The sequence below is a fragment of the Mustela putorius genome, unplaced genomic scaffold, assembly GCF_011764305.1.
Source record: "Mustela putorius furo isolate JIRA1106 unplaced genomic scaffold, ASM1176430v1.1 tig00003834_pilon_pilon_pilon, whole genome shotgun sequence".
Lineage (NCBI taxonomy): Eukaryota > Metazoa > Chordata > Mammalia > Carnivora > Mustelidae > Mustela > Mustela putorius.
The window spans coordinates 94,328,220-94,349,030 of NW_025421987.1; the positions used below are offsets into that span (position 1 = coordinate 94,328,220).

Sequence of the window (20,811 nt, forward strand, 5' to 3'; positions counted from 1 at the left end):
CCACATGAGGCTCTCAGCTCAGAAGGTAGCCTGCTTTTCCCACTCTCTCCTCTCTGCTTGCCTCTCTGCCTACTTGTGATCTCTGTCAAATAAATAAATAAAATCTTTAAAAAAAAAAGTTTATGATTCAGTAGTATTTAGTATATTTGCAAAGTTGTGCAACCATCACTACTAATTCCAATTAAAACAAATCACTCCTTGAGTCCCACAATCCTTACCAGGTGCTCCTTCCTCTGTTATAACTCGGCCCACTGTCTTTCTATCTGTAACATAGCAGGAATCACACTCTGGATTTACCATGTACTGATCATCTGAGTACAAAGACTGCACTTCATTCCTGTGTTCCTGATCCCCCCCACAACATATTTTCTCTTTGCAAGCAGACATCTACCTCTTTCACACCCATATTTCCAATAGGAATCAACAGACATTTGTTGAAATAACTGTAGGTACTTCAGAACTCATCTTACAGAGAACATTCACCATTCTCACACGCTTATCAACATGTTTACCTAATTAAAAAAAAATCTATACTTGAAAGAAATACAGCATTACACTTTCGGTTTTTATAATAATTCTCAATAGCCATTTGCATAGTTTAATCCCTGAGCACCCCCGCTCCCGGGGTCTATGAGCGTTTACCAACATCTGAATCTAATCTAATACCATTAATGTCTTAGTTACACAAAAGGAAAATGGTAACTTACCTTCTCTCAATCACCCTCCAGAGCTGGCGCCAAAAGTCCAAATTTCTTTCAAATGGAGTCAACAGCAATTTTTGTTCCTCTTCTAGCCTGGCTTTAGAATGAAAAGTTTTTATCTTTGCCAGATTATAATCGAAGGTTTCAAATAGTAGAAACACTCATATTTACTGCATCGCAATTATTAACTATCAAACTGTTATTAATTTCTGCTAAGCCAAATGAAAATCAAACTTGAAATTTTATACTTAATTTATTTAAGCCCTAGACATTCAAAATGAAATTTCTCCCACACACCTCCTTCTGGAAGAATGCTTAAGAGAGCAGTGATCAACTCCAGGGTGACTAATGGCTAGAGAAGAGTATGAGGGAACGAAGGCCAGGAATGGAGTGGAGTAATCAATTTATCATCTTTATGCAAAGATGCACATGTACCCAGTATAACGCTGGTCACACACAGAATTTGCACTTGAAAGAAGAAATCTACCATTTCCTTTTTAAAAGAATCAGGCCTTCAAAATGCAAAGACCAATGCAAACACACCAAAATGCTAGGCTCAGAATTTCAAGACCAATCTTTCTATATTCCAACACTCACCGGACAAGTTGACGTCTCCATTCTAGAAAGTTATCTTTCTCTGCCTGTTTGAGTTCTTCTGGACTAGTGTTTTTGTCCCACTTTGGTCTGAAACAATCACAGAGGAAAAAAAATTCCATGTGAATTACCAAAATAAAACAGGGGATTTGGATTTAATAATGGCAGTGATAAAAGGAAACAGGAAAAGAGAGAACATCAAATGAAAAATTTTATACTTAGGATGCCTTGTAATGTCCTACATTTCTGCTCAACTCACCTCCGTGGCACACTCAAGAACTGTTTGTTTTCTTCGTGGAGTTTCTTAATTCTCTGGCTCTCCTCAAAAGACAGCAGTCCAGTTCTAGCCTCAGGATGCACAAACTTGATATTAAGCTTCTCTGTTTAGAGAAGAAAATTAAGTATTGTAACTAAAGTGGCAATCTATTGAGTGGTATTAGTCATTACCTTAAAATGAAAAAATATAGCATCTAAAACAGAATTTGAGCTTTCTTGATGTAGATACCTCCAGCCTTGGATAAATAATTTCCAAGTGAAGTTATCTACCAAAAAAGGAATGAAAGAGAAAAATCTTTACTAAAGTTTTCAAAAAGCCAATCATTTTTTTCAAATACTCATTTTATAAAACTCCATATACTAAATGCATTTCAAGGAAAGAGAAACCGTAGGAGTGGGAAGGGATTGCAAAGATTGAGTACAACCCATCTCATTTTACTTATGGGGAATAATTATCACCCAATGGGAGGGGGTGGGGAAGTAAAGATTCAGCAAGGAGACTCACTCCAGTTAAAACTGGTGAACTATAACTGGTGAACTATCACACAGCCATCATTTATGTAGGATGTTTTATGATGAATACTCAATTCACAATTACTACTATATAACAATTCAAAGGAATAATAATAATAATAAAAAAAAAAGCCATGTCCATGTACAAACTACAGAGCTCTCTGCTCTAGGGCTCTGGGTCTCTATTTCACACACAGCCACCTAGTCTCCATGGGCAGGTGACTCACTGAGAGAAGCCAGTTAAGCTTCTTACCTAATGGCTAAGGGAAGGTCCTATTCAAAGATAACAGAACATCTTCAGCAATGTTTCTCTTGATCTTTAAGCAGATTAGTCTGCTACCCTTGTCAGACCATCAACACCATCTAGGAACTCCATCTGTCTAGTCCAGTCCATCCAACCATATTTTCATTCATGCATCCTCAACCAAGAGTCAAAAAACACATGCCTCAAGCCCCATATCTGGTAATTCTTTCACAGAATTCCTCCTTCCAAGGGTGATCTCCCAGCTGATGTTCCTACTCTGCTTTGTCTAATCTCTACATGCCTCTAGCCCCTTGAGTCTTTCCTTTTCTCCTAGTCCCTCGTCCGGCTCACAGATTCATTTCTTTTCCTATTTGGCCAAAACCATATAGTACAACCAGTCTCCAACTAAACATCAAAGTTCCTTACCCACTGCACCCACTGCCTCATCTCCCAACCCTCAGATAAAGCCAACTATCCATTCTCGTTCTCATTTCAGCAGCATTACTCTGAGGGCTGCGCCAAGTAGCACAATAATGCAGCCTCTTGGCTCTGAACTCTTTTTACTCAGAATACTCCTGACACCCAATGTGTCTTTTCCCACACCAGGAATGAGCTCTCCAGCTTTCCGGACAACAACTGGATGTCCTACAATTCCATTATATTCTGACACTATCAAGAGTTGTATGAGCCTCCAAAGGTTTAAAGGCGTAGTCCCCCAAAACTGTTGCACTTCAGATGCCAAGTCTCTGAATGGGCTTTTATGGAGGCTTTATTGCACAGGCACGACTGATTTAATCACTGGTTACCAGTGGCAAGCTCAATTCTAGCACCTCTACTGAAGTCTTCAGAACTCCAAGCCTCTAATAACAGGTTTGGTTCCTTGTGCAAAGAGCCCCCTGCAGAAGCTACCTAGGGTCCACAAGTCACCCCATGAACATAAACTCTGGAATGGCTGTAAGGGGATTATAATGAATAACAAAAGACACTCCTCTCACCCCCAACTCAGGAAGGGTTTTAGAAGCTCCAGTTATTGGAACCAGGGGTGAAGACAAAACAGCGCAACATCATGCTTACTTATTTGCTGAAAATAGAGTACTACCTGTGTCATCTTTTAAAAGTAGAGTTCCCAAAGAACATTTAGCATTTCTTATTACTCTGCCCTCCTTGGTTAGGCCAGGGGCCCATATAAAAATTTATTTAGAAACCACTGACCCATCCAAAAACACGCATTTTCTCTCTCTCACATGCACACGCGCGCGCGCGCACACACACACACAAATTTGGCATGCAGTTTGCAGGGTTCACACAGACAAGTGAAATATGTAGTTTCCAGATTAAGAACCCCTATCTCTGTATGTCCAGTAGGATCTTCAGACTGTAGAAAACTGAAACAGAATTCTATCACCTCTGCATTACCAAGGGAAAGGATGAGAAGGTATGAAACAATGAGGTTTTAATGGATTTTTGAAAGGTTTATGAAGGTTTCACTGTGTAGGCATGATTGATTAAATTACCTTTGTGATTAACTTGGTAGTGCCAAAAAATTTCAATCCTCTAATTACCAACTAGGTCTGTCTAGAGACCAACGCTCATCCTGAAGCTATCCTGAGATTCCTCAAGCACCAACTATCTTACTAGCATACAGAAGGACATTCTTATCATTACAGACATTCCAAAGATACGTAAAATATATATTAATTACATGACAATTCAGTGTCATTACAAATGTTATGGGCTCAACATTAGGTAAGTCCTAGGACTTGACCTAGAAGGAAGACAATCTCTCTATATTCTTGGTTCTCCCATTCCCTGAACTCTAACTACATTCCCTTCAGATGATCTTCTACCTTAATAGAAAAATTGAAACTATTAGATACCCACCATTTTATCTTCTCATCTACACATTTCTTAATGTGTGCACCAACCTTCAGCTTCCTTTTGACCCCATTCTATTCCCATCTCCTTCCAGACTCAGACTTTGTTCCATTTCCTCATTAAACTCTATTTCCCCTCATGTTTCTAAAAATTAAAAAATTTTTAACTACATAATTCATAAACTCTTTTATTTTTTTTAAAGATTTTATTTATTTATTTGACAGATATCACAAGTAGGCAGAGAGGCAGTCAGAGAGACAGGAGGAAGCAGGCTCCCTGCCAAGCAGAGAGCCTGATGCGGGACTCGATCCCAGGACCCTGATATCATTACCTGAGCCTAGGGCAGAGGCTTGACCCACTGAGCTACCCAGGTGCCCCCATAAACTCTCCTTTTAAAAAAATTCAACCATAAAGGCAAACATTCTCTTTGACCCACCCCCAACCTTCTTCTGCCCACCCCTGCAATCTCAGTTCTCTCCCTGGAGATTACTGATTAAATAAGAAGGCCTCTAAGTTATTTCCTAATATACACATAGATATACAGATTGGTCAGATTATTTCCTTTACTTTTTTTTGGAAGGAGGGGGGAGAGAATCTTGAGCAGACACCCCGATGCAGGACCTGATGTGAGGCTTGATCACAAGGCCCTGAGCCAAAATCAAGAGTCAGATGCTTAACTGACTGAGCCACCCAGGTGACCCAGTCAGATTATTTTCTTAATGCAAATGGTACCATACCATGTGTACTACTCCACAACTTGGTCTTTTCATATGGTAACAGGACATGGACATCCTTCACTTAAGTATCCACACATTTATCTCATTCCTTTTACCTGCCACATAGTATTCCATAGCATGTCTATGCCACAGTTTATCCATTTTCCCACCTATTGAAGACTTAGGTTGTTTCCAAGTATTCACTGTTTAAATACAGCATTATCTGGGAACTTGTCAGAAATGCAAATTCTCAGGCTCAACCCATACCTATTCAATCTCCAGAGAAGGGGCCCAGGAATCTGCTTTCTAGGTAATTCTGATGCTAACACCTGAGAACCACTGATCTAGTGTAGATATTGTGGAAACACCAGGTCATAAAATATGCACTTTACGTTTTTGATACTGTGAAACCAAATGTTGTATTTTCAACCTCCCCCTCTCTGCTGGCTCTTACCCCAGAGCCTACCCACCTGCTGGTATTAACCTGGATTACACAGATAAGCTCGCATGCACACATGCACTTCTCCCTGCCATAGTCAACCATCTCAAAAAGAATACAATATGCTCACGAACTCTACTTCCTCACCTTCCTCTCTTTCTATGCCCTTTTCTCTCTCTTCCAATGCTGGCTCTACCGCTCCTCACTCTTTTGCACTTACTCCATGCCTTTCTACAACATCTGGTTTGTTCCATCTCCCTATTAATCTTGTTCTGATTCTTTGTGCCATTCTTCCATCATTACTATTTCAGTCTGGCCTACTTCTCTTGCTGGACTAATGTAACTGGTCATTCCTCCTCAAAACCCATCAGTGATCCTTCAAAACAATGAAATCTAAAATCATGTTTGACACCTGCTTAAACCTGTCAAAAGATTCCTTTAAAGCCCTTATTCTCTCAGGCTCTAGCCCTTGCCCACCCCCTAGTGTTTGTGCATCACATCTTGTCCCTGTGTATTTCAAGTATCCGCAAGGCCAACTTACAACCATTTTCTGAATAAGGTAAGCTACTGCTCACATACTAGCTTGAGTCCTCCACCTGCCTGGATACGTCGTCCTGTGTCACCTCACCTGTCTTAACACCTACTCATCCTTTGAGACTCAGTCCCAGCGTAAAGCTTTCCTTGCTTGGCCCTAGACGTCCTTCAGACAGAATGAATACTAACTACATCTTTTATGATCCCATTGTTTGCTACAGACTTCTTTCATAGCCCCTAAAACAAAATTCTGCAGAAACAAAGTTATCTTATTCAACACTGTACTCTCAGTAGCCAGTACAATTCCTGAGAGCAGCTGGAGCCCAATAAGAACATTTAAATAAATGAATGAATTCGCTGAACAGCACAATAAGGTTTACAACAAAAGAGCAACAGAAATAGTTTATAATGCTACCTATGCCAGGTACTTTTCTTAGTGCTCAGAAGACATACAGAAAAACATGGGAGAGCAATGATTAAAACAAATTACATGCATGGAAAATTCACTACAGTGTGTCAACAAGTGCTTTAAAATACAATTCAAACTGCCTACATAACAACAGCAGACCCGGGGAGCTGGCTTCTAACAATGGTATCAGAAAACATTTTCTGGAAAATTCTGGTACTGCCCGCCACTATGCTGATTGGTCATTTTTCTACAAAGACTGAGTTTCTTGAACTCGATACAATGTATAATCTGAAGGTTTTTTAGAGTTTAATTTTAAAACTGTGGTACATTCTGAATGTCACAGCTTGATTCTACTTGATTAGACAGACCTTCCTACACTCTTCTGGGATATCTGGCTTTGGGTTAAAGACTACCCATTATGAGTTTAGTAGGGTCCACAAAACACTTCCAAGTAGACAAATCTGCATCTAGTCAGCAAAGCTGGAAGAATGACCAGTGTGTCTTATGTACTTGGGAATAAACAACTTACCAGCTACAAACTCTGTTCCTGCAAGTTCTGCAGTCGCAAGGAAATCATCCAGGGAGCTTTGTTCAGTCACTGACTGAAGATTAAGACGACCCCAATCGTAGCCATCATTGAGCTCACTTGTGTGTAGCTATGAATAAAACACAGGGTAATAATACAGCTGTTCTCTTCTGCTTCTGACATCTGAACAAACTCTAACCTCCCAAGGAACTGTTCGTGGTCGTGAGGGTGGTGTCAGCCCCTTTACAGTCAAAGCTAATACCAGTTAACATTTAAGTAGTGTAAACATTTAGATACGACAGGCAAGTTCTCTTCATTATTTCATTTAATTTTCAAACCTTTTGAAATAAATTTTACTGTAACGATTTTGCTGACAAGAAAACAGTTTCAAATAGATAAAAATAATTTGTCTATAGATTCTGCTAATAAATGGTAGAGAGAAAATCTGAATCTAGACTCTTTGATCCTGGCAGACATAATTGAAAATTTTTATGGAGACCCACAGTAAAAAATACAGATTACACAGTGACTCAAATGCTGTGATACACAAAATGGTACAATTCTGTGCCAAGCAGTAAAATATGCGGGGGGAAAAAATGCTGAAACGAAGTTACCTTATTGCATATGATACACTCTGATATTTTGAGTTCTATCCTGTTGGGTTAAAAAACCACTAGTTGGAACCTACTTAACTGATTTCCAGGTGCAATCCAGAGCTTGATCAACACTATTCTATCTACATGCTCATTACAGGTACAAATAAATAAAAAACCCGAAGGTTAAAAGAGCAAGTGGTGGGTTCAAGGCCACAAAAAAAAAAAAAATCAGAGTAAGAATCAAAATCCAATTCTTAAGAATTCGTATTCAATCTTCCTCCCACTTCCTAAAGGTCATACTGTAACAAGTTCCCTCCAAATCAACTAAAAACGATCTAATGTAATCTAGTGTCTAGAGTCACCTGGACCTGACGACTACGGAAGAGCCCCGTCTGCCTTTACTCTGGGTACACAATGGCGGGACATCAGATGGTATTACAGTGGCGCGCACACAGCACAGTGAATCTCAAACACCTAGGGGGTATGTCCGAAAAGCAAGCATCAGACTACGTCATCCATTTTTCTAGGATCCTGAAACTGTGTTCATCCGTAGGTCCAGGGAAGTCCGGGGCCGGCTCACCACAGTCTGGAGATGCAGGGCTCCTCGTCCACCGACACCGTTAGGGAATAAAAAGGATGCAGCAAGCATCCGAGTTATTTCGTATTTCTGGGGGCAACCGGCCGCTCCAGGAGGAGTCCTTTGGACAATACCAAAAGAAGTAGCTTTTACGTGTCTTCTGCTCCGCAACTATCAGACGCTCCCTACATTCACAGCGCTTCAAGCTCTCCCAACAGCCTCATCATCACACTAGCCGTCCTTTCCCGCCTCCACCTCGGGGCCCTGGGCCTGCTTATCCGCCGGGGGGGAACTTACACACACTCCTCTCTCCGAGCCCTCCTGAGGCGCCGTTTTCCCTACAAAGTTTTCCTGTGACTTCCGACCCCGAGGCTTCGCAGCATCCAAACTCTCATAGCTAGAAAAAAAGGCCACGAAACACGATAAGCTCTGTCTTACCCAGACGTCGCCGTGACGGGGGTTACGGCTTCGCTGAGTCTTCTGGCGGATAAGGGCCCGGCCGAGGGTCTCGGGACCCGCCGCTCTCCGCCGGCCCATGGCAGCACAGCGCGGGCAAAAACGCTCCCGGCACCGCACGCGCGTTTTCCGGTATCAAGAGCTCGGTCCCCGGAAGTGACGTATAAGTGAGCCCAAGTAGCGGAGGCCCGAGTTGAAAAGAAGGCGGAATGACTTACTCCAAGCTACCCTTCGTATACCTCTCCTTGCCACCGATACGGAATATAAATATGAAAATGTCCAAGGGACTTAATTTCTATAGCTATGTCTACGAATATCTCAAATTCGGATAGAATGATTGAATCAAAAATAATGGTACCTTCCAGATTCGTGCGTCGATCTTTAACGTCCGGTGAGGAACGAGGAGACCTGAAAAACATGGCCGAACGTACTCCGCGTCTTAGCCCCGCCTCCCAGCTGCTTTTGTCACTAAAGGGCGGAGACGCGGGTGAAGGACGTTTCTGCCGCGCCAAGTGCCGTCGCAGGCTGGCGCTGGTTTTCGCCTGCGCCACGAGGTGTGGCCCCAACGCCGTCAAGCCCAGAATCTAAATAGTTTTTGTTTACTTAGTCTTTCCTAGCTGTGAACCGGGGAGAAAAATCCTGGCCCGGATGGGAGCTCAGAAAGGAAGCGTCAGGAATGTTTCCAGAGCTTGGCAAGGTTGCAAGGAAAGCCAACCGGATGACTTAAATGCTTTATTTAAACAACAACAACTCCACTTAGAATTGCACTAACATTTCCTATTATTAAAGTGAAAACAGGGAGCCGGCTTGCTCTGCGACCTGGGCTTTTGGGGCCCACTCCATCGTTCATGGCCCAGCGACGGGCAGATGGAAGGCTGGGTGAGGGTTGTGGGGTGCTGCGCATTTTGCTTACATCGTGAGAACCACCGCAGTGTCACCGCTTCAGAGAGGAAGAAGCTTGCTCACGCCATGGATGGAATTTGTATGGCGTCAGGTATCAAACCCCAGATCTCATCAGTCATCTCGTTATGTTGCTGGGAAAAGGGAAGCATGAGGGTTGTTAGCGTGCGTTTCAGAACCCAGTGCTTCTCCGACTTGGTCATGCCTGTGAATCCTCTGTGGAATGGCGTCAAAATGCAGATCTGCACTTCTAACAAGTGTCCGGGTGACGCCGATGCAAATGCTCTGGCCCAAGGGCCACCACGGTTTGGGTAGCAAGAGGAGTCCACTCCCTTCGGTGTAGGGGAAGGCACTGGACTGGCTAAAAGGTCAACCACAGCGAATTAGGGGCATGACCTGCTGGGACCATATCACCCACCATCTCTGGATTCCTTGCCCAGCCCACCATGAGCTAACTCTTAACTGAGTTGGAGTGAACTTCGGGAAACAGCCAGGGGATTGCTGAAAAGCAATGTAGTAGTTGGCAAAGCTTCCGGAAGTCAGTGACCGCAGATCAGTGAAGGAATGAATCAGAATGTGTTTCCCTCCCATTTCCTAACATAGAAATGGTGTATCTTTAAATACTGCATAATCTCCATGGTAAGATATGGGAAGGATCCATGGAAGAGAGTAAATTGACAGTTCCTGGAATTCTCTTGAAGCTGAGTGGTTAAAAAGAAAGCTTACCTCTGGGGCACCTGGGTGGCTCAGTGGGTTAAAGCCTCTGCTTTTGGCTCAGGTCATGATCCCAGGGTTCTGGGTTTGAGCCCCGCATCTGGCTCCCTGCTTCCTCTCCTCTCTCTCTGCCTGCCTCTCTGCCTACTTGTGATCTCTGTCAAATAAATAAATAAATAAAATCTTTTTTAAAAAGTAAGGCTTAATTCATAAAGTAAGATTGCATGGATTTTACAACAGTAGGTGAGAGAGCAGCCTGCCATCTCATTCCTAGAGCTTAGTCAGGTACTTGGGATTGCACCCTCGTTTCCTTTTCCAGATTTTGTCATCTCCAGAGATTTAGAGAGAGCAAGCACTTTGGGGTTCTATTGTCATTATCTACAGGCTCCAAAAAATCTTAACCAAATAAAGTGAAAATTTAATCGAGACTAGTAGAGAGTCAGACAGACACTGACATTGTAAGATCACAATAGCAGCAATTATTCTTACCTGACAAATAAGTAAGACAAAAATAATTCTAATAGTTCCCTCAAGACATTTCTCAAATCTCTCACTGTGGAAAAAGAACTATCTGAGCCTCAGTTTTCTTGTTTATTTATTGGGGTAAGAATAATCCCTGTCCTGCAGAAGTAGCAAATAAGATAATGCTGAAGGATCATTGCCTCGTAGTTCATGGTGTACCAATTTTCACAGCTGAACAGTTTCTTTCCCGAACAACTGGATGATGCAGGTAAAAATCCACATGTGGGATTATGAGACTGGTTCATTAAAAAGGAGGAAGGCAATTGAGGGTCCTGATGAGATAAGATTATGGGATCCAAATTGAGAGGAAAGTGACATTGAGTTGGTAGTGGTGATAGTGGTGGTGAGGGTAGTGCTGGCTACGGACCAAGTGGAAGGTGTTGCAAAGACGAATCAGCCCAGGTTCCTGCCCTCCCACCGTAGAAGCCATTCTACCCACACACTTTGGGGAACAACACAACCCAGCCAAACTCCTCTCATCACTTTGACACGACAGTGGAAATGCTCATCTACCAGGTCCATTTTGGAAAACTGGTCAGATCCTCCTGATTCCCCGCATAGCTGAGATCTTCTGTTGAAGCCGAGATTCTCTGCACAGCTGACCTCTGGAGGAGGTTCTGTTGATATTGATTCATATCCAGCTTCCAAATAGCAACAGAGAGTGAGTGTTCCTCATTGACTGTTGCATAATCCTTGACTTACCTCGGCTAAACAAATGTAGTTACAAACCCTGACACCCACACCCAGGAACAAATTTTGGAGTGGCTTTCTGCTCACCATCTCCACACTGCTGTGCCTCCCTGGACCCCACATCTGTCTGGGGAGGGAGAAGGGAGAGTGGGTGGGTTTCCGTTTTTTCTTTTTACCCTTTGGCCAAAAACAGGTCAGTGGCAGAAACCTGGTTCCAAGGCAAGCTTGCAGCCCTGCTCCTCCCTCTCACCCATTCTCTACAGCACCTCGTTCCATCGGGACAGTAAAGCTGTTTGCCTGAGGCTGAGGGTTGTGAAAATGGAAGTCTGGCAGTGTCTGCAGTCATTCAGTCAGTAAGGAAAACTCCCTTCGATCATCTGCCATTCTCAATTTATCCCTGTAAAAAGTGGGTGGATTCTTAGCAGCCCTTAATTGGGTTCTTGTAAGTGACTAACTTAAATCGCTTCAAACAAACATTGATTGCCTGCTGGTGCAAGTCATTCTGTGTGCAATGAAAAGTGTAAAATACCTTTTGCTTTGGTGATAAAGGCTACAAGAGCCTATATATATTATATTAGAACCTATGAATTTTTCCCAAACTCTTGTAGTTTCCTTTTTTAAGATTTTATTTATTTATTTATTTGAGAGAGAAAGAGAGAGCGAGAGCAGGGGAGGAGCAGAGGGAGAGAGACAAGCAAACTGCTAAGCATGGAACACAACATGGGGCCCAATCCCATGACCCTGAGATCATGACCTAAGCCAAAATCAAGAGTCAAACACTCAAGTGACTGAGTCACCCAGGGGACCCCCAAAACTCTTGTAGTTTTATGTGGAATAGCCAGGGATTTCTACTCACAGATGACTTTGAAATTATTTTTGTCCTTACAGTAGTCAAGTGAGAAAGGGAACTTTTATTTTTCGGAACTTTTTTCCCTGTACCCATTAAACAATAACTTCTCATTCCCACCTTATGCATTTGTTTTTTTTTTCTGGGGTGGGAAAGTAGCAGAGGGAGAGAGAGAATCTTAAACAGACTCCACACTCAGTGCGTAGCCTAACTTGGGGCTCCATCTCACAATCCTGAGATGAGAAACTGAGTCGAAATAAAAAAATCGGACATTTAACCAACTGAGCCAACCAGGCGCCCCTATTTTTCTGAACGTTTAGTTGCACAAATTGAGACCCAATAAAGTGAAGCAAAGTAAAGGAGAGTAGATGTCATTACTGCAGCTAGGAAGTGCTAGGTTTTCCTCATTCATTCATTCATTCATTCACTTGTTCATCGCTAGGCCCAGGGATTCAGTATTGGACAAACACCCTGCCCCTATGAGCTTAAATTTTAGTGGTTGTCCTGCAGCCAACCACTGTAGAGGGACTCAACCAAGGTTAAATAGCTCAGGTCAGTGGTGGAGCCATGACCTACACTGCCAGTTAGACCCTACTCAACCAGAATGGACTTCCGACCACTCCCCTTAAATTACTCTAATATGCTAACAAGAGTTAGCATGTCAACTTGGATGGTAAGGGAATGAGAAAAAGGTGAAGGAAGTATGACTAGCCTTGGGAGTGGGGACTCCAAGGATATGTGGGGGCCATTTCTATTTATGTGAAGGACTGTTACAGGGAAGGGAGAGAAGATTGCTTTGAGTAGACACAAGGCAGCCAGAACTAGAACAAATGGGTTGAAGCTACAGAGTGGCAATTTTAGGTTTAATTTGTTTGAATAATCAGAGTGGTTCAAAAATGGAGTGGACGGCTTTATAAGATAGTGAGCTCCCTGCCACCAGGGGTATTCAAGCAAGCATCAGGATGTTCTAAAGCAGGTTCATGCTCCGAAGTGGGGGCTGGAATAGATGACCACTAAGGTGCTTAACAGACTTCTTACCCTGGAAGGTTCCCTTCCTCTTCTCACTACCCTATGTCACCCCAGTATTTGACATAACAGGGTGGTCTCAGGAAGGGTGCTCAGACTGGCAATCGCAGGGCATGACTTCACCATATAGCCTGGGGAGAAGATGACATCCCACAGTGCTTGTCTTGGGAAGGCTGAGGGCACCGTGAACCGCCATCTAGCAAATTCAGTCAACGTTCATTACAAATGCTGTTATCACAAGTGAAATGTTAAGGGGCTAGGTTTTGTGTGTTTTAAAGCTAACCATGCAGGGGCTAACGATTTCTCCTCCCTCCAACTCCAGAGAGGACAAACCAACCGGGTTCCTGCCTCTGGTGGCACTGATGAGAAAGGCTCTCTCATAAGGCTCAAGGTTTTGCTTCTTTTGATTTCTTTGTCATGCCTTTGCTTTTCTGGCTGGGTGCTGTCTAGGTGGCAGACACTGTAGGCCAGCGGTCTGTGAAAGGAGGGGCGTCATGGCCAACATGGGCCACAGGGTGACTTCGGGAGTTTGTAGGTGTCTGACTTGTTAATTTCCTCTCTCTTTCCTGCAATTTCCTGTCATGGCGTCTGTTTTGAGTTGAATGGTGTATCTCAAGAAGAAAGATTATTGTCCTAACCCTAGATACTTGTGAATGTGGCCTTATTTGGAAAGTCTTTACAGATGTAATCAAGTGAAGAGGAGGTCATACTGAATCAGGATGGGTCCTAATGCAATAATGTGTTTTTATAAGAAGATACAAATTTGGACACACACAGAGAAAGCACGGGGGTGGGGGACAGGGACTGTGAGGACAGAGACAAAGATTCTTAAGTTTGGGAGTACAGGAATTGCTGGCTAGTGCTGGAAGCTAATAGGCAAGGAAAATGCTTCTTTCTTCTGGCCTCCAGAATTGTGAGAGAAAAAAGTTTCTGTTGTTTTAAGCCACCTGTTTATGGTAATTTGTTATGGCGGCCCTAGGAAACCAGCCTCCTGCAACTAAGGACTAGAAGGGAATTTTCTCGGCTCAACACACTGGGAGGACAGGGCTCAGAGAGGGGCAGGACCTGGGGCCCTCAGTGAGTCAGGTGGGGATGGGGGTGTCTGAGCCATGGCTCTGATCACAGCAAGTCCCTGCTCAGATGCCTAGTGACTCACCACAGCTTGGGAAATGCCTCCACCTGCCATTCAAGGCTCTCCAGGGTCAGGTCCTCACCTGACTCACACCCAGAGAGCTGGGCAATCTCAGGCCAGTTTCTGAACTCTTCCAAGCCTCAGTCCTTTCCCTCTAGTGAAGAGAACATCACGGACCTCACCACACTCTTAGGAGAATGAAACATCTGGAAGGATCCAAAGCATTTAACACAGAGTCTGACACCTAGTAAGTGCTCAGTATGCTTGAGTTCCCTGCTTTTGGCCTAGTTGTTTAGTGTTCAACACTAACCACTGTCTACATGGGCCATTTTCTCCCTCTGGATTCCTTTCCTCTGTCTCTGTCCATAGCAACCTGCTTGTCTTTCAGTGGAGCGTGAAGCCTTCCCCCTCCCTGATGAGTGTCTTCAATGTCTGAGCAGATTGTTTTTCCCCTCCGAGCCAGTGTTTTGTGTTCAGCTCAGCCTGTGTTAGCTCAGATCACATTATTTGCACCTGTATCTCCTCTCCTACAGCATACTGAAAGTACCTCAAGTTCTTTCAGAAACAACGGATACTGGATTAGAACCTTCAAGGTGAGACCTTGAGCATCTCCCCAGCACCTAGTGGGGCGAGGCCAGTGCCCTTACCGTTTGTGATGGAATAGTTGTAACTTTGCCAGCTCATTTGCATAGGCTCGCTAAAGATGCACCAGGTCAACATGCCCAGAGAGACGTTCCGAAACAAGAGACAAACGAAAACACAAGTTGCATAATATCCTTTCTCAGTGTGAAAACCTCCAAGCATTTACCATGCATATTTAATTTCATTGGTCCTTCTTTATGCCATTTCCTGTAAGATAAGAACTGCTACAACTCTCATTGTTTTTGAAGTGAAAACCCCAGAGAAATTAAGGGTCACCGGGCTGAGCAGAGGAGCCCAGTGGGCCACCAGAGTCTCATGGACCTGGACGTGATTTTGACTGCTAGAGAGACCAAAGTCTCACTGTGTAAATCCCATGACAGTCATGCTTGACTCCGACTTCTTTGGTGGCAGCGACAGCTAATAACAAGGGGAATTTCCATTAAGGGACCCGGCAAATGGCAGCTTAGGTTATGGGGGGAAGTGTTTGGTTGATGAGGGCTGAGTCTGCCCATTCAACCAAATGAAGCCATGAGCCCCCCACCCTCCAGATATAGCCCTTCATAGAAGGAGGGAGCAGGAAATGTGCTCTGCATATTTGTGTATTTAAAAATCTCTGGCTTTATGTTTAGCTGAAGGAGAAAGCCTTGAATGGAGATTCAGGCCACGTGGGTCCTACCTGATTTGGGCTTGGCTGCTGAATAATGGGTACAGTCATGCATGTGCACTCTTTGGACCTGAGTGTCCTCATCTGTGAAGCCAGGAGAGGGGGGACTAGATTGTCCTTGAAGGAGTTACCTGGGTGGCTCAGTCGGTTGAGCATCCGACCCTTGATTTCAGCTCAAGTTCTGATCTCAGGGGGGTAGGATCGAGCACTGTGTCAGGCTTCATGCTCAGCATAGGGTCAGCTTGTCCTTCTCCCTCCCCTCACTCTCTCAAATAAATAGAGGAATAAAATATTAAACAAAACAAAACAAAAAAGATTGTCCTGAAGAGCCCTGCCAGTTCTGACAGCCTGAGCTTGTGATAGTTCACTTGCTGTGAAAATAAACACGGGGTTAATGTTCGTTCATTGTACACTGTTTATCGAGTACTGATTTGGTGGCAGGCATTGTGCTAGGAGCTGAGGACAGAAAGATGAATTCAGTGTAGTTGTTGCTCTCCAAGAGCTCACAGTCCAGTGAGGGAGGCAGAGTTAAAGACAATAACATTATAAAAGGCAAGTGCAGAGGTAGAGATATAAGGAGCATGGAGAAGGAGTTAGGGAGGCCTGGGCCCCTTTTCTCGACAAGATGGTGCCTGAGCTGGCTTTTTAAAAGAGAGAAGGGGTCAGCCAGTGGAAGTCAGCGAATGAAGCTGGAGAGGTAGGCAGGTACCAGACCTGAAAATTCTCATGTATTCTGCTGAGATGCTGAGGCTGCAACTTGTGTTGGTAGGAACCCACCAAGTGGTTATAGTGGGAGGAGGTATAAGGTGAAATCTGTGGCTTGGTATCAGTGTGGGGGGGTGGATTTGGGAGTGACAGGTTAAAAGGAAAAGAGACTTCTTTTTAAAAAAGATTTTATTTATTTACTTACTTATTTGAGAACAGAATAAGCAGCAGCGTGGAAGGGAGAGGGATGGGGAAAGAATCTTGAGCAGACCCGGTGCTGAGCACGGAGCCCCACGTGGGGCTCCATCTCACGACCCTGAAATCATAATCTGAGCTCAAGCCAAGAGTTGGTCGCTCAAACGACTGAGCCACCCATGCGCCCCAGGGTGCCTGGAGGAAAGGGGTGGGAGAAGGTATGGATGTGGCTAAGCGAGTGGGTTAGTTGGGGTTAGCACACTATGGACGTTGCTCTTACTGCCTTGGTTTTCTTGAAGAAGCTCTAGGTCCTGAACTTGGCTCTGCTGGGGAGTGGGCAGCTTTGGAAGGGTGGTGAGGATGGAGGGTGCTCACTGAGGTGAGTGGGGGAGGAAATGGAATTAGGAGAAGAGATGAGATAGCTGGCAGGGAGGAGTACGACCTCTGTAACAGATGACCATACACTTGGTGTAAGTCAACGGGAGCTTGACAATTCTGTGGGTTAGAAGCCCAACCCAGGTCTCAGTGGGCTGCAATCAGGGTGTCACAGGGTCCCCTTTGTGGACGCTCTGGGGGAAAATTTGTCTTGACCTTTTCCAGTTTCTAGAGGCTGCCTGCCTTCTTTGGCATGTGGCCCCTCCCTCCACCTTCAAAGCCTACAAGGGAGCGTGGGCTCCTCACATCACATCGCTCTCACCTCTCTCTGCCTCCTTCTTCCATTCTGGAAAAAATGTCGAGATAAGGTGCGTATACCATAGAATTAACCATTTTGAGGTCAACAACGAAACAATAATGTTCACAATGTTGTATGGCCACCACTCCTATGTAGTTCCAAGACATTTTCATCACCCCAGAAGGAAGCCCCATATCCACTAAGCAGCTGTTCCCTGTTCCTTCCTCTCTCCAGCCCCTGGCAAACACCCACCTGTGTTCTGTCACTGTGCATTCACCTAATGCCTACACTTGCTATGAATGGACTCCGAAGATGTGTGACCTTTTATGTCTGGCTTCTCTCACTTAGCACACTCTCCTTGAGGGTTCCCCCTCCACTTTGAGGGAGCCTGGAAAGGGGGAGAAGGAAGGATAAGAGGCTAGGAAAGTCGGTAGTGGAAGATATGAGGTGGGTCAGGGCAGGGGGCTCCCCAAACTTCAGGATGTGTTCAACCACAGAGGTGTTTCAGTGGAGATTCTGATTTAAAGGACCCAGAAACTGGCCCAGGGGCTCCTGGTGTGGCCTGTGGGTGAGTTCAGCCTGTATCAGATGCTGATGTCAATCCTGGAGGTCTTGAGGAGGGTAAAGAATTGATAAAATAGGAGTTAGAAATGAGGAGGGCTGAAAGGCCAGAGGCCGTCATCACACAGTAGGATTTTTGAAGCTGGGGAGTCCTTGAACCCCCTGAGCTCATTCCCACCTTCAGGCCTGCATGGTAGCCTCGCACAATGCTCTCCAGATCTATAGCTGTGAGTGTTCTAGAACCCACAATAAATAGGTAAAAGGGAACAGGCAGAATTAATTTTAATAATATGGCATATTTAACATAACATAGCCCAAATATTATCATTCCACATATAATTATTATGAGACAATTGAGACATTTTCATTTTTTCTAAGTCTGAAAAATTCAACATGTGTTTCACACCTGCATCACACTTCAGTTTGGACCAACTGTACTTCATGTGTGCAATGGCCACATGTGCCTTGTGACCTCCTTACTCATCAGCACAGGCTAGAATGTTCCTGCATGGCTGACCCCATCTCCTTGAGATTACTGCCCAGAGACTCCTTTCCTGGCCATGTGGTCTCAACTAGCCACCTTCTGCTCCTAGCCCTGAATTTTTGTGTGTGTTGAGACTTATCACTGTTTGAGATTTTATTATTTGTTTGCGTATTATCTGTGGGATATAAATCCCATGAGGGCAAAGACCTGTCTGTCTGCTTTCATATGGTATCCCCAGCAACTACATCACAACCATCGTAGACTCACAACAAAGGTTTATTGAATGACTTCGAGGATCCTAGATTAGTCATTTGTTATCTCCGAAGCCAACAGGCATTCCATGGGGTGTTGGGGGAGGAAACCCGAGAGCGAGGACCATGATGTAAGAAATAAGGTGGGAGAGAGCTGGCCTGGAATGCTTTCTGTGAGCTCAAAGGCTGACTCTCGATGTCAGGTCTGAGGCCAGGTTTCTTACCTGCTGTGAATTGGCTGTGAGTTGATTCAACCGCTGCCTTACCCTTACCCGGTTGGAAGAGAAACCAGCCCATGAAATGGCACTTCTGCCTGGCACCAGTAGATGGGGCAGCATCACACACAAAAAGCCCAGTCCAAGGTCTGATGCAGTTGCTGACCTGTTTCCCAATGGCCGTGGCTCCTGTTCTGTTCTGGAACTACCCTGTGTCTCAGGTCCATGGTGTGGGCTCATAGATGGTGCTACCAGTTTTCCCCGCTGAAGAAACTCCGCCAGCCAGCCCAGGCTCAGGCCCAGGCCCAGGTCCAGGCCCTGGGCCCAGGCTAGCAAGAGACAGCCTGGCCCTCCTCCTCCTGGGTCTGTGAGTCCCAGCACAGACTGTGACTCACACGTCAGACTGTTCACGTTCATCTAGAACCTCTCTGCCCTCCCAAGGTTGAAAACAAACTTATTGAGAAGGCAGCCCAGGTGTCGCAGAGACCAGCCCAGAGGAGCAGCTCTGTGGGCCTCTGCCCCCCAGAACTGATGTCCTCGTTGCCTCAGAGAAGCCAGGCTGGCCAGTGGAACCCTCCCTGCCCTTGTAGTCCCGAGCGCTCCCTGCTACCACCTGATGCCGAAGGGGGTGCCCTTGTGGAAGCTGAGACCAGCCTTAGTTCCCACCACTGGCCCTTTCTTGTCTTCCCCAAGCCCTTCTGGCCCTCAGACCTCTGAGCAACTTGGAAATGGTACCCGCTTGAACATGACATCTACTTGTAGAGTTTAGACTTGGAGATTATGGACCATCTAAGGGTCACTTAACACAGGTGAATCTGGTGTGCTTTTTACCAGACTTTTCGGTTTGGAGCCCATGCCGTCTACCCGATGCCTTTGCAAGATTTTCCAGGAATTCGAGCGGAAGAGGAATTCACCTTGACTTAAGTGGCTTATTATTGTCCCTAACTAGTTCATTCCAGCACCAGGTCTGGTGTCCCTCCATTAGCCCATTAGTGCAGCTGGGAAGTAAGGCATCACACCCTGGGGCAAGACTTAGCCATGAAAAGGCCACCGGGAAACTTTCTTCTCTCCTTGTTATAATCATTAAACTCCACCCTCATCTGCATGTGTGCATGCATTTTCATGTTCTAGAATTCTGCTGTCCTCTATATCCAGAAAGCCCTTTAATTTTTTCTTGCTTGGAGAAAGCCTGCTCATTCCTCACACATCACCTTCTGCAGAGCCTGTTCTGATTTTCCTACTCAAAACGAACTTTCTCTTCTTCCTGCTTCTCATAGTACATTGAGGGTCTTGTGCCCTTTCTCAGGGCACATAGCCTGCTCTGTCTTCCTGTTCACGCGCACATCTCATTCATTAATTCAGCAATCAAGTAGTGCCTATTTGTGTACCAGGCACTAGAGGACACAGGGTGCTCTCCTAGATTTAGCGGAAGCCTGAGCTGGGTGCAGTTTGCATCCTTTGTTGGACTGGGAGCTCCTTGGAGACAGGAACTGGGTCTGCTCCTAGCTCAGGGCCTGACACCAAAAAGTACTCAGGAAAGGTACGTTGAAACTCAGCACCAATGAGTCTGAGAAAATTGGGTTAGAATTTAAAGGAAGGTTATTTAAATTTAAAAGAAAGGCTAAAAATTGGCAAAGGTAGGGCTCCAGAGAATTTTCAGGAGGGGCTGCAGGGGTTCTGAAATCAGTGGTTTTGGCATGGAAGCCAAAGATATCCAAGATCTTCAGGGGATGAGGCTGCTGGGGAAAGGGGTTCCATTGTCCTCTTCTGGGACAAACTTGGCAGTTTGATGTAGGATCATCTGGACATTTATCCCACACTCAGAGTTGAAGTCTTTTTGCTTTCACTGAGCAGATCACCGAGGCAGGCTTGTTGTTTGAGGATCCCAGAAATGAGTTACCAGCCAAGGGTCAAGCTGGTCAGAGGACTGAGGCTATGCTGTTCAGGCAGCCCAGGAGAAAAGGATAATAATGTGATCGGCATTCCTAGTAGATGGTGGCTGAGTATTATTAGTGAAATAAAAAACGTCATTTGGATTTTCACTAGGAATTCTCACCCAAAATGTGTCAATGATGTAATAAAATGGAATGACTGGCCTGCGAAAACAAAATGAGTTCTAACCACACATAAGAAT

General features: G+C 44.8%; 1 protein-coding gene across 2 annotated transcripts in view; it reads right to left on the reverse strand.

Moving 5' to 3' along the window:
• LSG1 (large 60S subunit nuclear export GTPase 1) overlaps positions 1 to 8,591 on the reverse strand; it is a 32,286-nt gene extending 23,695 nt beyond the window's left edge. For both annotated transcript variants that reach the window (XM_013052615.2, XM_004745293.3), the window contains exons 1-5: positions 8,439 to 8,591; positions 6,831 to 6,957; positions 1,555 to 1,675; positions 1,299 to 1,385; positions 708 to 794 (exon numbers count right to left, since the gene is read on the reverse strand). In XM_013052615.2, coding sequence (XP_012908069.1) covers positions 708 to 794; positions 1,299 to 1,385; positions 1,555 to 1,675; positions 6,831 to 6,957; positions 8,439 to 8,537 — 521 coding nt within the window. In that variant the 5' untranslated portion in view covers positions 8,538 to 8,591. The remainder of the gene's footprint in view (positions 1 to 707; positions 795 to 1,298; positions 1,386 to 1,554; positions 1,676 to 6,830; positions 6,958 to 8,438) is intronic.
• Positions 8,592 to 20,811: the final 12,220 nt, after the last annotated feature.